This window comes from Pseudopipra pipra, chromosome 12, assembly GCF_036250125.1.
Source record: "Pseudopipra pipra isolate bDixPip1 chromosome 12, bDixPip1.hap1, whole genome shotgun sequence".
NCBI lineage: Eukaryota > Metazoa > Chordata > Aves > Passeriformes > Pipridae > Pseudopipra > Pseudopipra pipra.
In genome coordinates, this window is record NC_087560.1 from 4,461,249 (window position 1) to 4,485,904 (window position 24,656).

The 24,656-nt window shown below is 54.5% G+C and overlaps 1 protein-coding gene across 2 annotated transcripts in view; it reads right to left on the bottom strand.

The window, feature by feature from the left end:
- Positions 1-24,656, bottom strand: part of CCDC33 (coiled-coil domain containing 33) — a 42,260-nt gene that overhangs the window by 13,306 nt on the left and 4,298 nt on the right. For both annotated transcript variants that reach the window (XM_064668529.1, XM_064668528.1), the window contains exons 4-12: positions 16,006-16,169; positions 11,665-11,789; positions 9,963-10,072; positions 9,155-9,256; positions 8,935-9,026; positions 8,670-8,790; positions 5,084-5,213; positions 4,876-4,997; positions 4,542-4,613 (exon numbers count right to left, since the gene is read on the bottom strand). In XM_064668529.1, coding sequence (XP_064524599.1) covers positions 4,542-4,613; positions 4,876-4,997; positions 5,084-5,213; positions 8,670-8,790; positions 8,935-9,026; positions 9,155-9,256; positions 9,963-10,072; positions 11,665-11,789; positions 16,006-16,169 — 1,038 coding nt within the window. The remainder of the gene's footprint in view (positions 1-4,541; positions 4,614-4,875; positions 4,998-5,083; positions 5,214-8,669; positions 8,791-8,934; positions 9,027-9,154; positions 9,257-9,962; positions 10,073-11,664; positions 11,790-16,005; positions 16,170-24,656) is intronic.

Consider the following 24,656-nt stretch of genomic DNA (forward strand, 5'->3'; position numbering starts at 1 on the left):
CCTCGCTGCCACCTGAGTGGCAAGGTCACAGATATGGAGCCTTGCCCAGTCCTGGCTCCCAGGGTGATGAGGACCTGCCTTGGCGCTGGGATTCATGTATCAAGGCATGGTATTCCCGCACCCACCCCGAAAATCCTCGCTCCCCACCTTCCAGCTGCTCTCCTGGCTCCGGCGGCTGAGCAATCAGCCTGGATGCCCTCTCCAAATTGGCCACAGGCATGGGCAACGGCAAAGTGGCCCTCTCTGGGTTTTCCTCCGTGCCTGCGCCCGGCCTCGCCTCGTTAGTGCGGATAACGAGGGCGGGCGCATCCCCCCTCTGCAGCAGGAGGTGTCCGGAGGCGCCCCGTGCCCTTCCCCACCGCTGCCTCATTAACACCATCAGCAGCAGCATCCCCCGAGCCGCCGCCTTTCATTCCGCCGCCGGCCCCGACCTCAGCCGAGCTCCTCCAGCATCAAAGCTGGGTGAAGCCGCCCCCCGCCCCACCACTCTCCCCCTTCCCGGGGGAGCAGCATCATGCAAAATGCAACAGTTTAGGCTCTGGCTGCAATTACGGAGGCCGGCGAGCAGCTGCTGCCGCCGCTCCGGAGCGATGGCCGCGGCCACCGTGGCCCGTCGGAGCCCGAGCGAACGTGCTCTTAATTCAATTAGCGCTGCCCTGAACGCTCCCCCGGGACCGGCGGCGAAAACCAACCCATTCCCCTTAACAAAGACGTTCCCTGCTTGGTTTGGCTCTTCCTGGCCGAGATCACGACTCTTGTAATCCTCCGTACAATAAGAGGAACGGGGGCTGTGTTTGACTGGCAAGTGCCGATCAGCAGCTGGCAGCAGTTCGGCTGTGCCAGAAGCCCTCGGGGGCTTTGCCGGCTCACTGAGAAAAGATGCTCAGCAGGGAAGGGCTAAATATAATTTTTATCAGGAAAAAAAAATAGATTAGGAAGAAATTCTTCCCTGTGAGGGTGGGGAGGCCCTGACACAAGGTTGCCCAGAAAAGCTGTGGCTGCGCCATCCCTGGAAGTGTTCAAGGCCAGGTTTGATGGAGCTTGGAGCAATCTGGGATAGTGGAAGGTGTCCCTGTCCATGGCATGGGGTGGAACTGGATGATCTGAGGTCCCTTCCAACCCAAACGATTCCATGATTATACAATTCCCCCAAAGCAAAGTTTTCACCAGCGTCAGCATCCACACTGGGGGATAAAATCCCAATTCTGGTGCTCGAGGAGTACGAACCAGGCTGAAATATCAGGAAACACATGGCAATTCCCTACTCCACAGCCAATTGTAAACCCATTTTTTTTGGCCAGCCCAAAAGGGGTTTGATGGCCAGGCTGGCATGGTGACAATTTACACCCCGGCGCTGTGACAATTTACGCCAGGCACCGATCTGCTCCGGGTTTGGAACAGCAGCAATCACATAAATTAAAGCTGTTTAAGCAGTGAAATAGCCAGCCTGTTGATTTTTTTTTTCCCCCTTGCCTGGAAAAAAAAAACCTGGCACTAGCTTTTCACTTTTTTTTTTTTTTTCAGAGGCTGTCACCGTGTGCCAGCGTGTCCCCAGACTCCCATCTCGGGTGACATGACCAAGGGCGCTCAGCAAATTCATGGCAGAGGCTTGAGGTGACCCCGAAGGTCCCAAGTGCCAAATTAATGGGCTGAGCAAGGTGGGGTTGTGCCAAAACAAAGCGTAAAACAAGGCTGGTTATTAAACAGGGATATAAATAAATCCCTCAGTAATACAGATGCCTCCTCTGTGTGTTTTCCAGCCCTTGGATGAGGCTCAGAATCGCCTGGGAATGCATCCTGCTGAACCTGCACGTGGCTTTACCACTGGCTACTGTGAGGTCAAACTCATCTCTTTTGGGCAAGACACTAAATTTGGGGTGAAAAAGGAAAATCTGGAATGAAGGGAAAACAGGAGTCTTTAGCCCCAAGCCAGTACTGAGGTGGAGGAATCTGGCTACAGGCTTTCCCCCTGGAAAAAAACCTGGAAAACCTGGGGTTTTTTGAATGCCAAAGGTTAATTTGCTAAAGCACCAGCGTTTTGCTGAAGTCTTTGATTTTTTTGTCTCCCTGAGATGATCAAAGTCTTTTGTTCTCCTGTGGGGTCCAGAGGGGGAGCTTGAGGGGATGAAGATGGGGGGGAACAGGGCTGGGTGGGGGCAAACCTGGGGATCTCAGTGCCTTTACTAGGAGGCTGCAACCCAGCACTGCCCCTTCCCTGGGATAACACGACTGTTTGCTCATTCCTGGTGTTGGGGTTCTTGGCTTTTAACAAAGCAGATGCTCCAAACCCTTTCCCTGTGGCTTTTACAAGCGTAGCAGAGTTTTGAGACAGGGAGTTTAGTTTGTGGGTAGCCCCTTTTCCCTGGAAAACCCTATCACTGAGGACACTTTCCCAGCACAAAGGGTTGATATGAGCATCTGAAACCAAGCTCTGGGCATCCACGCCCTGGTAGGAGTTGGTGAAATCCCTGCAGAGGCCACGGAACAGCCGGGATTTACACCCGGCTCTGAGTGTGCCGGGTACCAGATGGCACCTCGGGTTTATTTAGCTGCTGTTTGTTATAAAGAGCCCAACCAATCTGGGTTATCCATTTTCAGCTCTCTGAGGTAAAGGAAAAATAAGAAAGGAAAGAAAATGAGCTCAGTGAGTGTTCTCCTTTGCCACCGGCTGCGGGGAGAGATGTGGGGTGAGAAATCATGGAGAAGGATGGACAGGGATGCTGCAGCTCCTTGCACTCCGAGGATGGACAGCAATACCATGGCTGTCCAAGGATGGACAGGGATGCTGCAGCTCCTTGCACCCCGAGGATGGACAGCAATACCATGGCTGTCCAAGGATGGACAGGGATGCTGCAGCTCCTTGCACCTCGAGGATGGACAGCAATACCATGGCTGTCCAAGGATGGACAGGGGTGCTGCAGCTCCTTGCACCCCGAGGATGGACAGCAATACCATGGCTGTCCAAGGATGGACAGGGATGCTGCAGCTCCTTGCACCCCGAGGATGGACAGCAATACCATGGCTGCTCACACTCCAAGGATGGACAGGGATGATGCAGCTCCTTGCACCTGGAAGTGGGCAGGGATGCTGGGGCTCCCTCACACCTCAGGGATGAACAGGGATGCTGGGGCTCCTCAGATCCAGGCATGGGCAGGGATGCTGTGGCTCCTCGCACCACAGAGACATTCCTCGTACAAAGGCCCAGGGCATCACCAGGTTCATCCGAGTCCTGTATTGCCTGTCTGTGCCTCTTGGCCCCCATTTGGCCCCTTCTTGCTGTCCCAAAGCCAAGCTCAAGACTAATCCATGAGCTGAGAAGCTGGAAATTAAGCCTTCAAGCATCCCTTGAAGCCTAGGGCTGCCCAAAGCAGGAGAGTCCCTGCCCATGCAGCTGAGGCAACGCCTCCCCTACCTGCTGGTTTTGGGGTGCTGGGGATCACAGCCAGACAGCTGGAGCATTTTCCTAAGAAAATCCTGACCTCCAGGCAAGAAACAAGGAGCAGAACATGCCCTCACCCCGCTCGGTAGGAACTCGCTCACTGATTTGCATCGCTCCGGGTCCATCTGCCTGGGCTGCTGCCGGATGAATTATCCAGAGCCCAAGGCTTGCTCTGGCTTTCTCGCTTTTTGTTTCCACTCCCAGCTCTTACATACATTAGGGAAGGCAGGGCTCGAGCAGCGGAATGGGAGAGGTTGAGGAAGAGGAGAAAAAAAAATTGCAGCTCCCAGATCAAAACAATAATCAGCTAAATGAATTCTGCAGCATTTTCCCGCATGACTGCGAGTGATAATTTAGTGCAGCAGCCAGCTGGAAGCAAAAGGATTAATTCTGCACTTAGTGACACCCATGTGAATAATTCATCACACGCAGACCCCTTTTTGCTGACCCCCCTGGGCAATCACTCCAAAGCCCCCCACCAGCCGGCCCCTGCCCGCCGCGGCTCCTCAGGGATGCAGCATCCAGACCGGACCCAAATTCACTTTATGGAGAGGATTTTTGGTTTGCAGATGGGAGCAGAGGCTGGTGGCTGCAGTAATTAGATCGATTGGGCTTGTGGATGCATCCAAACCTGCCCACGGACCTGGAGCCAAGGGCTGGCAGGGTTTCCTCCTCCCCAGGAAAAGCAGCCGCATTCCCTCCCTGCTGTGACATCCCTGGGGAGCACAAATGCTGAAGGAAGACAGCTGGACATTTGTCACCATGGTTAACCAGCCTGGCGTTTCTCCACTCCGAGATGGTGAGCAGCCTCTCCCGAATAGCCTGCCTGTGCCCTGTCTCCAGGCAGGATTTCCTGGGAATATGAGCATGTGACAAAATCCCTGGGAAAGCGATGGATGTGTGATGGCAAGAACGATGCTGCTTTTTCTAGCTGCCTGATGACATGATCCAGAGCCTTGGGACAACATGCACAAGGGATAAAACCCATATCCAGCCCAGCTGAAAGGTTTGGAGAGAGGGTGGCAGCTCTAAAGAGCCATCTCCTCCCTGTCCCTGTCCCCATCCCTCCTCACCTCGGGATTTTCCATCCCCAGCATCTCACCTCGAATCGAAGGAGCTGCAGGCAGAGCCCCACGGTTGGGATGGTTCCAGTTTTGGTTTGGAGGTCGGTGCCCTGGGGAGGCAAATTGGGTTTCCACTGGAGCTCCTGGTGGCTTTGGCATCATCTAGATGTCATCCAGAGGTGCAGGGCTGTGGTTTGGAGCAGAGATCCCAGCTTCCTGTGGGATGCTTGGGAGTTTTGTGCCAGGCTGCTCACCCAGACACAGAGGTGGGATTTCCATCCCACCATCCCACCATCCCACCATCCCACCATCCCACCATCACCTGTAGATACCCATCACCTGCCCAGTGTTGCCCCACAGGCCCTTTCTCACCTCCACGGCGAGGCCATCCACGTGCACTCCACTGCTGCACGCTGCCAGCTCCTGGAAAACACGGCTGGTGAGGGGCAGCACCGAGTATCCCACAGGAATGAGGGTGCCCGGAGCATCCCACACTGGAAGGGATGAGAACAGCTGGATGAGGGCACAGCAGCCAAAGCTGGGATGACAGAGATCATCCCTGGTGGGGTCTGAGACTCACCGTCTTTGTATGGATAAAACTCAATTGTCAGAGCCGTGTCTTCAGAGAAGATGGTGGCAGCGTCTTGGCCTTGGAAGAGGAAGGAGGCATTCCAGGATGGCTGCTCCCGGGGACCGGCTGGTCGGGATATCTTAAGAGACAACAGGAAATTCCATATTTGTGGGGGAACACAGCACTCATGCTTGGGAAGGGGTTGCTTTGCAGGCGTTCACCTCAAAGGCCCTTCCCAAACATGAATTCCAGGTCACCCTACAGATATATAGAATAGTGGGAAGCATGTTTATCCCCAGAGCTGCCATCCGTCGTTGGAAATGGCATCACTCTGTCCCCACCGGCGGCTACTCCACTTCGCCTCCGGAGAGCCCCGCCAGCTTTTCAAAGGTCAACCTTAACACTGACTTCCCAACGCCAAGAATTTATTGACAGCAGCTCCTTTTTAATGCTGTTACTCCATCCCTTCAGCCAGCATCGCCCAGCGGGGACGAGATGCCGATCGGCTTTTCTGCATCAGCACATTTCTGCTTTGTTGGGGAGGGTGGAAGAGTGGGGCATCTCCCTCTGCTCCTGTTTTGGGATGCTAATGGGCATTATGCACCTCGGAGAGCCTCAGAGGTGCATTATCCAGCCTTGGGAGGTGTTAGCATGGGGAATGTGGGGTTGGGATGCTTCAGAGCCTGAAAAAATCCTCCATGATGGGGCTGCATCAGGCAGTGCTGTTAGTGCTGGCTCAGCACCAGGCTGGCTCTCTCATTCAGGAATTTGTCAGGGAATCCTTAGGGATTTTTAGCTGGGATATAGCTTAGTTTGGCTGCTGGGAGCCCGGGCTGTGCCTGAAAGTCCTTAGGAAAATGCACACGGATTGGAGGAGCTCACAGCAGTCAGATCCAGCTCAGCACCCTCCAGCTGCTCCTCTCCTTTCCCAGCCCATGGGGCTGTTTCATCAGCCTCAGAAAGCCCAATTTTTTTGGGAAAATCTCAAAACCACAAAATGCCACCTCCAGTTACTTTTCCTGGCATCGACCTGTACGAGGTGCTGGAGATGGTGCCGTTTCAGCCTCAGCAGGGAAGGGAAAAGTCAAACGTGGGAGCATATTGCTGATTTGACCCCAATTGTTGGAGGTCCTGAGCCCACATGGCTCCTCTCACCAGCAGAGGGATGGGAGATGACGTTCCTGATTTCCCCCCCTGATTTTAGAGGCAGGGGCAGGGGGTAGGATGCTTGCTGGGGCCGGGCTGTCTCCCACTGGCTCGGTGGGACAGATGGATGCTCTGTGCCGGGGCGTCAGAGCCAATGCGCTGATTTGGGCAGACATCCTGGCACAACAGCCCCCCCTGCCAAGGGCCACCTGCAGAAACACAACAAAGGGGATGGGGAGGAGGAGGAGGATGAAGGAGACACCTTCATCCTTTTTGGCTGTCCCAGCTCATCTCCCAACGGCCGGTTCAAAGGCAGCATCGTTGGCACGAGCAGAGGTAGAGGCAGCCAAGCCTACAGCCCCTCTCCTGCCTTCCCAAGGGATGAGGCCATCCCTTCTCCTCACAGATGCCTGTCTGGATGCTGCAGACCGCAGACAAGAGTGAGAAGCTCCAGATAAGTAGGTTAAGCTGGAGAATTCCCAAGGAAAATAGCCCTGAAGGAGGTTTTATCTTAGAGGGGGCCAACATCACAAAGGCTTGAGCTTGGTCCTGGGAGGACAGACACACCATGGCTTTCTGTAGGAGGCCCCATGGATTTGCCATTGCCACCAGTGTGGCAATCCCTTTGGTAACAAAGAGGATGGTGGCCCAATGGGAGCACCCAGCACTCTTGCAGGCGGCTCTGTGCAGGTCTCAGCTTACTCCTGGCCAGGAAGACCAGGTCTCCAGGAGCCCCGGCCAGGCAGAGAAGGGCTAATGACCTGGGAACCTAAAAGGAGTGAGAGGGGTGCCCTGCTGAAGGTGAACCCAAGTGCTGTTGGCTGCAGACGCTGATGGGAACCGACAGGCGAGAGGACACACAGGGCTGGCAGAATTATCGAATCCGATTAGCCCGCCCAGGAGTTCACTCAGGGAAAGCCATTAACCTCTGGAACTGGAGCAACAATGCTCCCTCCTCCTCCTCCTCCCCCCAGCCTTCCCCTAACATTTCCTCCCAGGCATTAAGAGTTCATCCTCCCATGAGGGAAGCACATCCTACAGGTGAGGAAACTGAGGCAGGAGACTGGGGTCATGCAGCTCCCCAGGAAGAGCATCCTTGGGGATGTGCCAAGACAGACTGAGCCCTGTGGGTGTGGAGGGAAGGAGGAGCAGGAGGAGGACAAGAAGGAGGAGGAGGAGGCAGCACTCAGGCCAGATGGCCAGGTTTAATCACTCGTCCTCCCGTGTTGGGCTCCCACCGCTTGGTGCTGGCAGCAGTGCCAGGGATGTGGGGCTGGGACCAAGAGCATGGATCCCACAACTTTGTGGGGGTCTGTGTTTGTAATTATGCCTGTAAATCCAAAATAAATGCATTTTGGCTGCCTTTACAAAAGAGAAATATCCCTGGGAAACAGCAGCCTCGGGGTTGCAAAGATTGGAGAGGGAAGGTATCCAGTGTCTTGGGTAGCGGACAGGGATTTCATTCCTATATCTGGTCTGGAGTTGATGGGGTAACTCGTACCCTGAATCCATTGCCATGGTGGGACTGGGGGTGCAGACCCAAAGTGGAGGGTCTCAGTGCTCCCTCTGTCTCTTACCTGCAAGAAGAACCCAGGGAGGCAGAGGGGGGGGGAGTGGAGGGATAAACCAATAATTATTGTACTGAATGAAACACACTAGTGATTTTTATGATAATTCAGCGCCTCACGGGCGACTTGGCATTTGGCCGGCTTCCTCTCCATGATATTTTATTTATGGGCTCCCCGAATGTGTTGATCCAGGGCCTTTCGCTCCGAGCCGATCAAAATTCCATGCACGGGGGAGGAGGATCGAGACAGAGAAACGCGTGCGCTCCGCTGGCACTGGGGGCCAGCTGGATCCGTCCTCTGGGTGCAGCCGGACATCTGCCCTCGGCTGGCACTTTGCGGAGGTGAAAGGATGGAGCAGCTCTGCTTTTGAGGAGTGGCAGCTACACACAGTGGCTCCTGGCTCTGCTGCTCCATCCCGCCTCCTCCCTGCCCCACCAGCCCTCTCCCCTCCCTCCCTCCCTCCCTCCTCGCCAATTTTTTGGCAGGGCTCAGGAACAAAAGCGGGGCCCTCCTCTCGCTTGCCAGTGACGATGCTCTGTGTGGAAAGGGGATGTTTCCCTGGCAACAGCTATTTTGAAGATGTGCGTCGCGGTACTTGAGGCCCGGGGAGGAGAAGGTCGCTGCCTTCGAGAGGAGGCACTCGAGCTGGAGGCGTGAGCAGAGCAGAGGGAAAAACGAAGGACAAAGGCACAAACGAGGAGCTGCCTGTGGGTTTCTGCATGTGAGGACCATGTCTGACGCTCAAAGCATCGTTTTGCCCCTGAAGTTTTTCCTGCGTGGGGTGCTCAGCTCCCCTGCTGAAGGAGGGATGCTCTTTGGTACCCAAGCGGGAAGGATGCTGCTGGATCCCTGCATCCCTGCGGATGTGCTCAGCCTCGTACCTGAGGGCAGCCGTGGTTGGCAGCTCGGGCGATGCTAAAGGCGGCTGCTGGAGGGTCTGGGAACAGGATGGTGGTGGGGCTGATGCTGGGATGAGAGATGGGATTCTTCTCCATGCGGTGCCTGAGGAGTGATGGAAAGGTTTGGGTCAGTGTGTGTGGGGCCACATCCACCCCAGCGAGCCGAGCGCCATGGGAGGGCACGATGGCACCAGGGATGCTCAAGTTGTCCCCCTGTGTCACCAGCAGACCCCTGGCCATCACTCACTTGTACTCCTGGACATTGCTCACAACTCTGGCCACGGCGACGAGGGTCCTGGGGAGGGTGGTGAGGGGGACAGACAGCCCCCGCAGCAGCACCTGGGAGGTGGAGGGTCCATGGTGAGGGGACAGAGACTGTGGGGAGGGGAAAAAGCTGCCAGAGCAGGAGACGAGGTGCAGACCCTGCACACCTCCCTGCCACCCCTGACCCCAAGGCCACCTCTCACCTCCAAGGCCACGTAGCTCAGTCCATCACAGCGAGGGATGAAGCTCTTTTTGCGGGTGATGGTGACATGCAGGACCATTCCCACAGAGTCCTGCCTCCTTGGCTGTGTGTGGAGGAGAGCAAAGCGTGGGGGGAAAAAGGTCAAGGCCACAAAACTTGGACACTGGGCACGGACAGCCCATCACTGGCAATAAAGCTCCAACTGGTAATTAAAGCTCAGTGGCCCCCTGAGCCTTCTCGGAAAAGATCAATATAATAAATCCTTCTGTGTTTAAATATTTCATCATTCCCAATCTATGTAGGGAAGGGTAAGCTCATTTCTGCCAGCCTGAGCATAGGAGAGTTTGATTTTGGGGGAGTAATGGAGTGAGTTTATCAGGCCTCAGCTGTACAGGGCGCTACTGGCCAAGTCCCTGGGTTGGAGAAATGCCCATGGAGGGGTTCAGGAAGCTGCTTCTCTGGGGCTGGGTACCTGCCTGCATTAATTAATGCACAGCAACCTGTGTTTAATGAATGTCCTGCCCTGCTTCTCCTTCCCAGGATCCTGAGGGTGAAAGCACTTCCCAGCTTGCAATCCCGTCACTTTTCCACCACATTTGAGCCCAGCACAACGCTTGCCTTGTTCCTCCCTCTCAGGGAGCTCACAAGCCTCTTTGAGCACCTTCCCCAACTTGCCAAATGTGGTTTTCCCACCGGTATTATGGCATTACACAAGGCTGCCTTTGCCCACAGCCCCCAGCTACAAGTGGTGAAAATCAAACTATAAGCAGGAATAAGGAGCAGGATGGAGGGGTTCATGCCGTACCTACCAGCACCAGCCTGCAGTGGTGGGGTTGGAAAGGCTGGAGATGCCAGACTGGCAGCTGGAATGTCCCCAGTGCCTCCTTGGTAGCTTTGTCTGCCACAGTGAGGGTCAGCACTGGAAGGGAGAGGGTCAGCTGTCAGGATGAGAAGGGTTTGGGAAAGAGGAGGGGTTTAGGGAAAAGGAGAGGTTTGGGGGAAGGTCTGGGTGCGAAAGGGACAGAGACAATGGAGTGATTAATTTTCAGCAGGCCCTTCCCCTCACAAGGCCAGGGTGGAGTGGACAGGAGCAGGCTTTACACCCAGACCAGGATAATACACACACACATGTGCATCCCAGGGAGCCATGAAGAACAGGTCCCAGGCAATTCCAGGAGAGCGAAGCTGGCACCAACACAGCTCAGATTCCCATCTAAGAAGCCAGGATTTCCTACTGATCCATCTAATCCACCTCCCTGCCTCCAGCCCACCCTGCTCAGCTTGCAGGCTTCCATCCTGCCCTGAGCCCTCCCTGCCTCAGGGTCCACCACGAAATCAGTCCTCTTAGAGGTGCCTAGTCCCCATCTGTCCCCTGGCATGGCAGCATCACCCCACGGATTCTGGCACCCCCAGTTCTTCCCTTAAATTAGAGCAAAGCTGCAATTTATTTGACAAGCAGGAGCAGGAGCCTTTTATGGGAAAAAAAAAAAAGAAAAAAAAGGAGCTGATGGAAGGGAAAACCGCCCTCTCCTTATGCTGCCATCAAGAGTTGGGCCTCCCTTCCCCCAGCTTAATGACTGCCTAGGCACCCGCCTTAACTCCTGCTTGGCCAGCCTGGGAATGCCACAGGTTGTGCACGTCCCCAAAGTGAAGATGAAGAAGGCAAGTGCCTGGTCCACGCTTCCCTGAGCTTGTGCTTTACAGCACGTGCTCCATTTAAATGGAAATTTTCCTTTTCTCCCAGCTCCTCGTGGAAGAAGCACCGGAGAAAACGTTCTGGGGTTGAGCGAGACACAAGTGGCTTTTCTGCCTGTCATCACCAATGATGGATCACACTGGGATTTCTGGGAGATAAAAGGATGGAAACTGTATTGCCGGGGAAGAAAAGCTGTGAGCTGCACCTGGGGATGACAGCTCCAGGATGAACACCTGGGGGATGAACATGGCCAAACATCTGGAAGATGCTGGGAGGTGGAGGAGCAGACCTGGAAGCTCCATCAGGTCTCCCTGAATTTCTCATGATCCCGCACGGGGCAAAAAGTACATCAAAATCTCCTCAATTTCACCGAGGTCAGGGCCTAATGGGATTAGGCACGATGTGAAGATTGGTTCCTAACGTTTGTTTTGTAAGGAGCTGATTTTATAATCAAATCCTGGCCCCTAATTCCACGAGTTTTATCACAATTACAGATTTAGCAGCCCTGCGTGGGGAGTAACAGCATCAGGATGTGGCTCCAAATGATACAAGGTGAGGGATGGCAGTAGGGAAAGATTTGGGGGTGTTTCCCCTCTGATGCTGATTCCCATTGGATACTTTGGAGGATGCCTAGCATCACTGCCTGTTCCACCCTGGGCACGTCCCTCCTGGTCCTGCCCTGCAGACACCATAGCCATGAGCTCAGGACATGGCTCGTTCCCCCTGCCTGGGGTCCTGAGGAGCAGGGACTCCCTAATAACCCCAAATTAGCCCTTTGAGGAATGAGTCCCATGTCCTGGTCCCCAGGCTCTCACCTGCCCAGCCTGCATCCTCGGCATCCATTTCCAGCACCACCTCCTCCTCCCAGGTGGGTGTGTGGGTGGGCTCTGAGGATGCACGAGACGCCTCCCGCTTCTGCTCAGCCCCTCCACTGGTCTTACTGTGAGGAAAAGGGAGGAAAACAGGTGAGGAATATGGCAGCAGGGAGCTGGGAGAGGGATGAGCATCCAGCCCTCAGCAAAGCTCTGCCCCTGCTCTGGGGGGGCTTTGCTGGGGATTCAGTGCCGCTTTTACTCCTGGATCCTGCCCAGCCCCCCGTGACGGGGGTTTGCAGCCCCTTTTATCCTAAAGGCTATTTCAGGCCCCGGAGGCTAATTATCCACAGTATTGATGAAGGGACAGGGAAGATGCTGCTGGGAAAAGAGAGAGAAGATTGAATGTTAACGACTGTCATCATTAGACTCGGCACATAACAATGCTGAGCAATAATTATGGTTGTGTTCACTGCTACAGACCTGGGTAATTCTTCATCTGTGCTGGTATCACCATCAGGCATGTTTTGGGGTTGTTCCTCCCACTTTTATCAATTAATCACCAATTACTCATTAGCTTGGCTAATAATAATAATCCCCCACACACTTTTAGTGGGGCTGGAAGATCTTTTAGGGCGTCTCCACTGCCCAGTGAGACACTTGGTATTATCCTGGGAGTCCCAAAACCACAGCAGAGTCCCACTGCCTGGTGACGTGGTGACCTCAAGTCCCTGCACCCCCACTCATGGGGTGAAAGGGGATGGTGACATCCCACTGTGACACAGATATCCCAGCCCTGTGAATGGGTTGCTCTGGATATTAAGGTGATGAAGTGCCTGGTGCTGGCCCCTCCAAGAAAAGCTCTTCCTGGGGCAGAGCCAACATGGCCCTTGGGGACAGTTTACCAGGGCACTGTTGTGACTGAGAAGAGATGGTGTCAGTGGAGATTCCAACACTGGAGGAAAAGAGATTATAAGGCATAGAATTATTGAATGGTTTGGGATGGAAGGGCGCTTAAAGATCATTTCGTTCGCAAAGGTCCTTCCAGCTGTAGGGTGAGCTCCAGGTGGGACCGAGCAGGTTCATCCCAGATGGATGGGAGGATGGTTGCAAGACCTCCATTCCCTCTCCCTGCTGAAGAGATTGGTCTAGTGGGCCCTCAGCCACGCTGCATCCACATCCCGTGCTCCTTTTTCATCTCCCACGTGTCCCCTTCCCCACCAGCAAAGCCCATCTGCATCCCACAGGGATGGAGCTGGCCAGCGTTGGAAGGTGGGAATTGCCATCAGGCTGGCACTGTTTTGGAGGGGCTGGAAAAAAACTTGGCTCTCCAGTAATGAGCTCTGTGGGGGATTGCTCTCCCAGCAACGTGCTCAGAGTCCGAATGAAGCCAGACCTTGGCTGGGGGGGTGGGAGGAGGAGCAGGAGGGTGAGAACAGACCCCCTTCATTATAGACTTGCCTAAGGACGGGAGAGCATTCAAAAAGAGCTGTGAAGTGGGGAGGGGGAGGAAAACAACCCACGAGTGCACAAAGCACAGGGGTGTGCCTCAAAAACCAAATGAATAGGCCGGGGGCAGCTGGAACAGCGGAGAGCAGAGAGGGTTTCATGTTTTCTCCTCCCCCCAGCCAGCTCCAGACGCGCTGGAGGGGCAGGAGCGGGGTCTGCAGACATGAGATCGCACAGCTCAGGGCAGGACACGGCTGGGATGCACCAAGAGCTGCTCCTCCGATTCTCTGCATCCCTCCCTGCCGGCTCCGGGGCAGGCTCTTGGCTCTGCCGTGCGTGCGGGGATGCACCATCCGCCCACCGCTGCGATAAAAGATAAAGATAAAAGATAAAGACGGCTGCCCCCGGGGAGTTATTACCCATCAACGTCTCGGCTGCGGTGCTCGGGGACGGCGGCACGCAGCCACCCCGCTGCTGTGACACCGGGGTGCCCAGCAAAGGGCTTGGCAGGGCTGTGCCCAGCCTTCAGAATGTTTATTTATCCGGTGTTATGAGTTATTATCTCTACAGGGTGAGTTATTTCTCGGGGCTGATATCCCAGTTGTTACATTGCTCCCGATCTTCTAACCCTGGGATGTTCCATCTTCATCCCACCGGGATGCTGTGGCAAGGAGGGACCACTTGATCTCACAACTCCAGTGCTCTGGGTTTATCAGCTGAGTCCCTGGTTTAATTTTGGGCAGAGCCAAAAGGTTTTACTTGCAGGAACACCCTTTCTGAGAGCATCCCAGGGCACCATGACCTGGACTGCTGCCTTCACAGGTCCCCCGTGGGCAGGGGGACAGCGGACCCCCATCCCCCAGCCTGGGAGCAGCTGGTGCATTCAGCAGCGACCTTGAGTTGCTTCTCCGGGCACTGAAGAGCAGAAAGGAGGGAGCGAGGAGGTCCTTTCACCCGCCCGTGGTACTCAGCGGGGAGGAGAAGCCGGCCGGGGCCAGGCGCTTTGTGCCGTTAATTGCAAACACGCCCGGCTCCGGCACGCCAAGGTCATCCCTGCATCCTGCCGGTCGGGCAGCAATTTGTCTGTGAGCACGAGGGAGTGAAAGGAAGATGCGGAACAAACCCACCGGTGCCCCCGGAAGCAGGGAGGGAGGATTTTCTGGGTGTACAGAGGGTGAGGAGCAGAGCCAAGGTGCTGCCAGATCCCCAGAGCATCCTCAGAGGAGGAGGCTTTCTCTGGGGCAGGGTGAGCCAAAGCCCCTGTGTGGGATCTTCTGCTCCTCAAGGTCTTTCAGGCTCGCTCTGCTAAACCTTTCCCTCCCCAGATCTCTGGAAGTGGTGCCCAGAACTACGGAGCACTGTGGGATGCTGAGTCCAAGCACAAGTGACTGGGCACAGCCACAGAGGGCAGTGGTGCTGCTCCCTCCCTCCCATCCCACTTGGATCACATCCTTATGTGGGGTGATGCTCTGTGTGCTGGCACTTTGGGCTTGGGATGGCTCCACTGGTTATCACTTGGCTGTCTGGGGGGGATTGGATGCCACCAGACTCTCCACCAGCACATCCCCCTCCAACTTCTCCCTCCCATCCATAAAACCCCACCTTTTAACTGCAACATGCTACTCTCCTTAAAGAGCAAGTGCCCTGAAAAACAATCAGTGATTCCCTTCTGCCTTGGCTCCCTCACTATGGTTACTAAAAGGCCCCTCATGTGTCCTGCATCCCTAATACCCCCTCCCCTCCCTTCCATCACTCTCCCGTTACCATGGCAATGCAGTGATGGAGCAGCACCAGAATGTAAAGAGAGATGCAACAATCACACGCCACCCTCGTGCTATCATTTAGGATATTGATGTTTAAATCTCCGGAGATCATCTGAGTATAATTGGTTTATGGAAATAGAGACAAGTCCTGCTGTAGAGTTACTCAGGCTGTCGGGGCGGAGAGCGGGTCCTTGGCATGGGGGGGTTGGGAAAGAGGGGATGGGGTGATAGAGGGGTGGCAGTGGAGGCTCCCAGCTCACATCTCAGCCAGCCCCAGCTGCCAAAATCTTGATTATGGAGTCCTGCATCCCCCCTGCCCAGGGAGCCTCTGGGATGCCTGATGGGGCTGGCACCGGGCACTCTGTCACAATGACAGACCCTGGGACCCCCTTCACCACAGAGCTCAGGGTTTCTACTCTGGAAAACACCCAGCAAGCAACAGTTTGCTTTACACGAGATGTTTCCAGGCTTTCACAGTCCTGGCTGCTGATTGTTCCCAGTGGATGAACCCCAACCCTGCGGCCTTGTTCCCTTGGCACTGATGGATCCACTTGGGTACCAGCCTGCCCGGCACTGCCCTGGGGAGATGCCCTGCAAAAACCAAGCTCTGCAGCCAGGTGATGCTCTGAAGGCACTGATAGCTGCTTTCTCCCCTCTTTTCCAGGGAAGTGAAGCCCCTCTGCCTCTGGGATGGCAGTGCTGAGCAGGATGGCCTCCCTCCTACCACAGACCAAAGCTGATCGGCTAATTGAGTCCCCTGGCACATGCATAATGCACGAGGAGCCAAGTCCTCCTTACCCAACATCCTGTTTTATTTATTAAAACACTCTTTTATTTATTGTGATATCATCCCCAAACTCAAGCAGCATTACCCTGTGGATTCTTTGACATCATTTTACACTTTCAATATTAGGAACACTTTCTTCCTGACACCCCGGCAAGCCAGAGTGCCTCGTGTCTGCCTTCCCCCATCGCAGCGAGGAGTCCTGGTTCCTCTCCCTGCGTCTCACGGAGGCGATGCCAGAGAGGTTCCCCTCTCCCCGGGGCTCATGAAGAGGGTGGCAGCTCCCAAACCCTTTCTCTGTGTCCCCACGATCCCTGCTGTCCCCCTTTGCAGATGCTGGATACTCACACAACAACGTACGGCCACGGCACCCGGCCCTCGCGTGTGGCTGGCAGGTTGCTGGCACCATGGAGGGTGATGGTGATGGTTTCCTTCCCCACAGGGGCCACGTGTCCCCCACCAGCCATGGATGTGTGCCCGGGACCCTCTGTCACAGCAGGGGACTTGGATACCTGCCGGGAGTGAGTGAGGATACGTGAAGGTGGGAAGGGCTGCAGCCATGTCCCTGTCACCCACCTCGTCCCCATGGCCCAGCTCAGTGCTGAGAGCCCAGATTTCATCCCAGCACATCCCCACATCCCAAACTGGTCCCATATGAGGGAGAGCAAGCCAGGGAGGTAGTGTCCCCCCCACATTCCCATCACAGCTGCCTCTTCCCTGTCCCTGGTGTGTCCACATCCTGTCCCCTGTGGCTCCACACCACTGATGTCATCATGTCACAGCAGTGCCACAGTGGTGCCAGGCTCTCTGGGAGGACACCCAGCAGCACCAGAGGATCCTACACAGGGTGAAATCATCCCAGCACCCCTGCCCAGCATGGTGCCATAGGGGGCAGCTACACTGGGGTCCACAAATCCCAGGCTAGGTCACCAAAACAGGGATTAACCATCTAAGACACCTCTATGCCCCCATGTCCCTCTGACCTCCCAACAACCACCCCCCTCTCCAGCTCCTGTCATCCCCCTGCTCCCCCTTGTCACCAGCCCAGACATCTCTGCAATTTATAGGGACTCTGCCGGGAATTGGGATCTCGGCCCAATCTGGGGGGAAGGGCAGGAGTGCAGTGGCTCCCCCCACCCCAGCTCATTAATTCCCACCAGCTGATGTGATAAGGAGCAGCAGAGCCACAAGCTGCTCCTCACGCATCCCATTCCTGCTCCCATCACACCCCGACCAAGTGAGAGACGGTGCTGTCCCCCACCCCCTGCGTCCCGCAGTGCCGCCGTCTCAGGCAGCACACAGCGTTAATCCACCTTATATCTCACGTTTCTGGGGATGCAAGGAGTTAAAACCCACTCTGCCCCACTTCAGACCCTGAAATCCAAACCCTTCGTGCATCTTTGGACCTCCTGGGGTTGAAGCAAAAGCTCCAACCCGGCGAGCAGCCCGCGGGCTCCTCAAAGCCGCCGCCTGCAAATCCCCTCCGACACGTGGCTGTGCCTCCGAACTCAGTAATGAGGGATTGCTTTGTCCTAAAACCACTCCCTTGTCTCTCCCTCGTCTCTCCCGAGGCTGCCCCGTTGCAGCAGTGGTGGGCTTGGTGACCCACCGCCATGAGGGATAACATGCCCAAAGCTGAGGATCACTTGTGGCATGGAAATCGGGGTGGGTGCTCTGATCACCAGCAGTCTGGAAAAACATGTAAATCAGCTTTTCTTCCCCCCCGCCTTTTTTTTTTTTCCTGTCAGCTCACAAACCAGTTGGAGCTTGGGGCTGGGACAGCCTTGGTGTCACTGACAGCCAGGAAGTGGCACTGAAGGAGCAGAAACACAAAGTGGGGGAGGATCCCCTGACCTGCAGAGCAGAGTAGGGAATGGATCCCAATCCATCACTGAGAGAGGGTTGGGGGTTTTGCAGGGGCATGGTGCCAGATTTGCAGGCAGGAAGCAGGCACAGGCACGCAGGCAGGGATGCTCTCCCTGGAGACCCCTCTATCCTGTCAAGAGAGCATCTGTTCAGGCTCCAGTTCTGGAATTTCAGTGAATATTTTCATCCCAAATATCGCAGAATCCCAGTATGGTTTGGGTTGGAAAGGGTGTTAAATCTCATCTCATTCTAACCCCCTGCCATGGGCAGGGACACCTTGCACTAGACTGGCTTGCTTCAAGCCTCATCCAACCTTGCCAAATATTCACTAAAATCCCCATCTGGAGGAATTCCAGCTGGCAGAGCCCAGAAACAACCTTGCTTTAATTGCACAGACACCTTGGAGCTCTCTGATGGAGCCCTGCTCTGGGGGGGGAGCCCTGGACATAAGCTGTGATGCTGGGCCAGTGTCCCACTCCCCCATCCTTATTTACTGCTCCAGATCACTATTTTGGGACATTTTCTTATATTCTCCCTATTTTCTTTCACATTCCAGGTAACAGAAGCAGGTTTCTTAGTGCACATCTTCATTCCCACCACCGTATTTACATCTCCCTTGGTTTTACCATCAGCAACAGTGACAGCAGGATAATTAGTGAGGGTTTTACCAGAAAATTCACAAGTGGTTAAGCAAAATAAAGCTCAGCAGGAGAACAAACCATTTTAAAAATAGCAGGTGTGAACAATGCCAGGCTTCTCAGGCAACCAGTACCTCAAACCTCCAACAAGTCTGTGATTAACTACCCAAAAAAAAACCCCCAGTCACTATTCAAAGCCAGGAGGAGATTCAGTGTTTCTTCCCAAAGGGAAGAAGTATCTCTACCCTACAGTTCCAGGTAAAGCCCACGCTTGTTTGCAGCTCCCTCTTAGTGGGAGAAAAGCTTCTCCACCCTTCCAAGCCACGTGCTCTCCCCCAGGAGTTTGCAACCTGTAGCTTGCGGAGGTGGAGATAAAATGTATTTTGAGTGTGCCCAAGCTGGTGACACCACGTTTGGAACATTTTGAGGAGCTTTAAAGAATCGACCGACTTCTGCAGAGCATCATGAGCATCTCCCGCAGCCCTCTGCCCTGATCCCACGCAGCACCTTCACCCCGAGCCGCCCTTAAATCCTCCTTAACGACGATTATTAATTATTCACACCGCGCTGTTGCGGGGAGGTTGATTAACGGCGTCTGAGCCGCCATCGTCGTAATTTGTTTTTCTATCAACTCTTTATCATCTCCAACGAAGCACCGGGGCCCAGCAGCTCCTTTTCAGCAGCGCTCAGCCAAGATTAAATTGCTTCTGGCTGCGAGCTGACAAGACATAAATAGCCTCAAGAGCCCGGCGTTTAGTTCAGGGCAGCCCGGGCTGGGAGCCAGCAGGGACCTCCAGGCACGGCACTGCAGGGGCTCCTCCAGCCCCTGCCCACACCTGGAGACCACTGGTTGTGTTTTCCCCCCTGGAAGAAGGTTGGTGATTTCAGAATTCTCCTTGAATTTTGATTTCATGGAGCACCATAAGCTCAGAGGGAGAGCCTGGGGCTGTAGGCCTGCAGCGTTCACCTCCTCAACTCCAGTCCCAGCCCTCCCAGAGCTCCTTGGGGTGCTGCAGGAGAAGACACCAGTCCCTGTCCTACTATAGAAGGAACAGTACCCTTGTGGTCCTTTATAGTGAGCCCCCCAGTGCCGCCTAAAGCCAGGAGCGATGCTGTCACAGAATCATCAACAGCCCCAAGCTCCTCCCTGCTCCTGGCAATTTATGAGTAGCTGTTGGGAATGTGTCAGCTTTATCCTCCTCCAGAGACTCCATAAAATAATAGTAGGCTCCATAAGTGAAGATGGACTGGGGCTGGTGTGAGTTTTCCTACATGATGTCTCCCCAGGCTCCATTCAAGCCTCCTTACGGCAGCTAAACACCAACAAGCTGCTTCCCTTCCCGGACGGAAAATAAAGAGCCACTTGGCTTTAAACAAGCAGCAGGATCAGGTCACAGGTTCCACCTCCAGCACTGTGCCGCTGTGAAGATGAAGAAGGGCTGGAGCATGGCCAGGACACCCCAGGCTTGGTCCAGGACATCCTGGAGTATGGCCGAGGCAACCCAGAGCACGGTCCAGGACGTCCCAGCGATGGGCCAGGACATCCCAGAGCACAGGCAGCTTGAAGATGCTGGATTCCCAGGTGTCCCTCGGGAAATCCCAGCAGATCTAGCCACCTCTCAGCTGGAGCTCAGTGCTCTGGGATGTCAGAGCACACCAAAAGCCCATGGGACACCACAGAGAATCTCTCAATAATGGGGCAAGCAGCCAAACTAACAGCCAGTCAGCTCCATCATGGCATGCACCTCCAGGCACAGGGAAACCAGGATGGGGAGAGGGGTGTTAGACTTCATCAGGCACCAAAATGGGGGTGAAGTATGGGTTTACAGCAGGGCCTTGGTGGCTGATGGGTGAGTGGATGCTTCACCTAGACCAGCCTTCTCCCAGCATCCTGAATTCACAGATTTCTGAGGGTGGGAGATGTGTTGCATCTCAGCTGCCCCATGCCCCCAGGCTCCATGTCAGTCCCTAGGGTGTTAGAGTAGAGCGTGGCACCCCGTATCTGTATGGATTTGCACCCCCTCCCAAGCATCATGGCTCCTCATCTGTCTACCTCACTCTTGGAAGCAACCGGAGCCTCGGCGCTAATCAGATTTGAGGCTGTGAAATCTCATTTGAGGCTCTATTAATGCAGAGCTGGCACGACACAGGCCCCGGCCTGTCTCCAATGAGCAAAACAAGGAAAGCAATCTAGCTGGGAAAAATGCATCTCCTGGAACGAGCTCGGGGGAGCCAGGCAAACACAATTACAGTTAAAAGGAAGATTAAAACAGTATCAGCACTCCTCTTCCTGCGACCCCTGCTCTCGCCCCTGGGAGGGGAGCATCGAGCTGCACCGACAGGCATCCCCAGCACCGTGGTCCTGCCAGCACGGATGTGATTGAAGCAGGATGCTGCCCCTTCAAAGCAAAGGACTTTTGCAGGATGAATGCCGTGGTCTCCCTGTGTCAGTGGAAGGCCTGTGGGATCACCATCATGGAATGGTGACTTGGAAGGGACCTTAAAGCCCATCTTGTTCCACCTCCCCTGCCATGGGCAGGGACACCTTCCACCAGACCAGGTTCCTCTAAGCCCCATCCAACCTGGCCTTGGACACTTCCAGGGATCCAGGGGCAGCCACAGCTTCTCTGGGCAACCTGTGCCAGGGCCTGCCTCTTCCTCAGGGAAGAATTTCTGTGGTTTGCTGACACAGCATAGGAAGGGGGTATCCCTCTGGGCCCAGGCATGGATGCTTTCTCCCTGTTTGCTCAGACATTGCTGAGGTTTTGCTCCTGGGTGCCTTAGAGCTGCTTGGCATGGGATGGGAGGAGAACACGGCCCCCTGTAATGACACCTATAATTAGCACCTGCCAGAGGAGCCCTTATCCTTGAAAAATAACCTCTAGAATGCCACGGACGTGGATGTGCAAGGCAAGGGACAGCCATCAGCTTCCCAAATAAAGGAGTCAGTGCACACATGGTTTCCATTTCTAGGAGCCCACAAGCAGATCCTCCCCCCTGCAAAGGCTCCAGACTGACAAGCACAGCTCCAAACAAGACAAATATCCATATGGCTGGAAAACTCCATCTCCTCTGGCAGCGCCAGCTCGGGTTTGAAACAAACCCAATTGTATTCCAAAGGGGTATTTCCCAACACCTTCGCAGCAGGTTCAAACCACTTTCCAAGGAAAACCACACTTTAAACCCCCTAGTAGATCCCCAGCAAAACAAAAGTGAGAGGAAGACAAGCAAATGCTGTTTTATTCATCATTTCGTCCTGGCAGCCTCCTCCTTTCCCGCTGCTCCAGTAACCCCCATTCCTGCTCTGCTCCCATTTCTCAGTCAGCCACAGGGAGATTTTTTCCCTTGGATTCAGGCTGAGCTTGATATATTCTGCTTATTATTATAATTTTTAAGCAACTTGTTTCCTTGAGGGGACCCTGCGGGAGCTCGTTAGAGATCACAGGGCTGTTTCGGGGCGCTGGGAGGAAGAATGCTCTTCCCCCTCGGATGTCAGCTCCAAGACAATTTCCCTGGGGAGCTCCGTAGCTGCTGGCTGGGAATCCCTTTGGGCTAAAAATTGCCAAATTCATTTTCCTTCCATTTACGTGGAAAACTCCCAATTCACCTGTCAAATAATGAAATGGGCCGGCAGCCCAGCACCGCCTCGGCTGCTCCATTAGGACAGTTTTACACTTTCTATATTTATCGGTGGCACCAGCACAATTCCCTCCCCCCACACCTTTTAAAAAGGAGCAATTTTCTCTTTTTAACCCCATTTGCTTTCCTCATCAAGGCAGTTATCTGACACTTAAAGGGACATGATGACTGAAATTGCAGGAATTAGAGCCAACAGCTTTCGTCTCCTCGGAGCAGCCAGAGTTTGTGTTTTACAGAGGAGCAAATCACAAAGCAGCTTGGAAAACCTCCTGAGGATCCATCTTCGCCAACTGAGAAGATTTTTCTTTTCTCCATTTTAGCTATGAAAAGGTGAATTGCCACTCGTTGCTGGCCCATTTCCACAGCAGATCTCCACCTGGGCGGGGAGAAGCGTGCAGGGAATTTTGGATCAAGCTGGGCAGCCTGCAGGTCCCCCATGTTGTGATCAGGAATATAATTTCCTTGCAATACATCACCAGCAACACGTGTTTTCACTCTAAATCATCATCTTTAAATCAGAGCCATGCAAGCAGCCCCCCAAAGCTGTTTGCCTCAGGTCCCCTTTGGCTCCTGGCTCCCTCCAGCACGGAGCTAGATGATCAAGGAATGCTGAGAGGCGAAGCCCCCAATGAACCCATCAAGGCACACTCCTCCCTGGGCTGACAGCTCTTCAAAGCCCTACAAATTGCTCGCCGGAGCGGCATTATTCATCTCAGCCGCGTCCCGGGGTGAGCTCTGTCAGCAAAGTTTGTTTTTCAGCCTCATTGGGCTTTTAGTGAGTGGAGGCGGCTCCGGCCCCTCACCCTGTCGTCAGGGCAGCAGGCGGGGGAGAAGGGCTAGAGCTGTTCCACCCTCCCTGTCACTGTCGGCGGGGTGAGGGATGGATCAGCCGAGCCATCCATCACCCAGGAACAGGGACCTCTGCCCCAACCCCACTGCTCTGCTGACGGGAGACAGAAGCTTTTACCCACTGCCACTGCTCGGAAAGACGGGGCACGTTGCAAGGGCATCATCATTCCACAGCGAGATCCTCATCCTGCATCCCCTACCACTGCAGAGGGACAGAAATGCAAGATCTCAGCCCAAACCCAACCCCTTGGCACAGCTACAAAGGAAGCCCCATCCTGAATCCCACACAAAAGAGGCTGAAATTATTCCAGCTGTGGCTCAGAACCCCTCAGGACCCTGTGCCTCAAATTCCTTCGGTGTTTGAGGAGCCCCTTCTTTACTTTCTATATCCTGCTTAAAAAGTAAAGGTGATTTTTACTCCTGAGGAGCCTTTTTTCCTCCTCCCTATGACTTGCATGAAGTCACTTTACAGCCACACAGGCTTTGCCAGGGAAGCTGCTTAGCTCCATGGGGAATCCAAAAGGATAAAGCACAGGCTGAGCAGAGCCAGGAGCAGGCTTGGCCCCATTTTTCAGACCCATTGAAGCTTCAAATGTCAGGGTAGCTCCATGGAGGATAAAACACAACATTAGTGGAGCCAGGAGCTGGTTTGGTTCCATTTTTCAGACCTGTTGAAACTGACCAAGTCAGAGTAGTTTCATGGAGAATCCAAAGGGATAAAACACTGTACACAGAGTCAGGAGCAGGTTTGGTCCCATTCTTCAGACCTGTCGAAGCTTCCCAAGTTTGAGTGGACTTTGCACGGCATGGATGGGCTGTGCTCCCCACTAGGAGCCCCAGCTGGGTCTCACCCCACTCCCTGATCCCTCTGCACCCTGGTAAACCAGGATCCAGAGGAGGAGCACAAGCTGTGTGCAAACCCGTGTGTTTGTTGCGGGGAGGCTGCGATTCCTTGTTCCCTGACAGCACCAGACCGTGGGTCTGGGCTGGATGCTCGCTGCCAGCTGACACTGGAGACTGGAAACAAACCACTCTGTGGGCTTGCAACCAAGTTCAGCTGCCAAGGAGATCTCCAAAAGCTGGCTCCTTCCTCCCAGCACCACTGGGGAAGTGAAATGGGAATGGTTCCTGGAGGGAGGGACTGACTTTTAAGGGTTTTAAAGACCTTTAAAAGACTAGGTGACCTTTAAAGGTCCCTTCCAACCCAAACTCTCCTATGACTTCTGCTGACTTGGGGGCTGATTCCCCTTAACTGAGCCCTGCTGCGAGATCTGCAAGGATCCTGGCGAGCCCATTTCCCTCTCCTCCTTCCCTGTGAGGAAGGCAACTGAGAGATGATCCATGGCATGTTATCGATCTGCTCGGTGCTGTGCCCAAGTCCTGACAAAATTAGGGAGCCGTCTGGCTCTGCAACACACACCAGTCATTTGAACAGCCAGCAGAGCCTCCCACTTCGTGCCTGGGAATACATTATCCACAGGTTGCAGGGAGATGAGGAAAATATCATTATCCCCGTGCCTTGGCCTTTTGCGGGGAGCTCAGCACACATCCATCAGCCCCAGCATCCTGCAGAGGAGATGCTCGGCACAGAGGCAGTGTGTCAAGGAGCTGGCCCCCCTCCTTAGGAAAACAAAACAGATGGATGTGGTAGCCAGCATCCTGATTTCTCAGGACACTAGTCCGAGCTGCAGCCCTGAGATGAAACCCCTCACCCCTGTGACGTTACCCCTCTCCAGCCCCAGCATCACTGACTCCCCAAAGTCAGTAATCAATCAGATCACCCAAATCCTGCCTGAATTTAGGCAGATACTTGGTCTCTCATACCTCAGTTTAGGGTTTGCTTTCACTGTGCACTGCAGGGTCAACATATGATGCCTTGAGACACTCAGGATGGGACCACCAAGAGCCAAAACAGCTCCAGACCCACAAGTACCTCCCAGCTTGCTCTGAGCTACAGCGTCCCAGGAGCATTTTTGGAGGTTAAAAACCAGCTCTACCTGGTGCTTC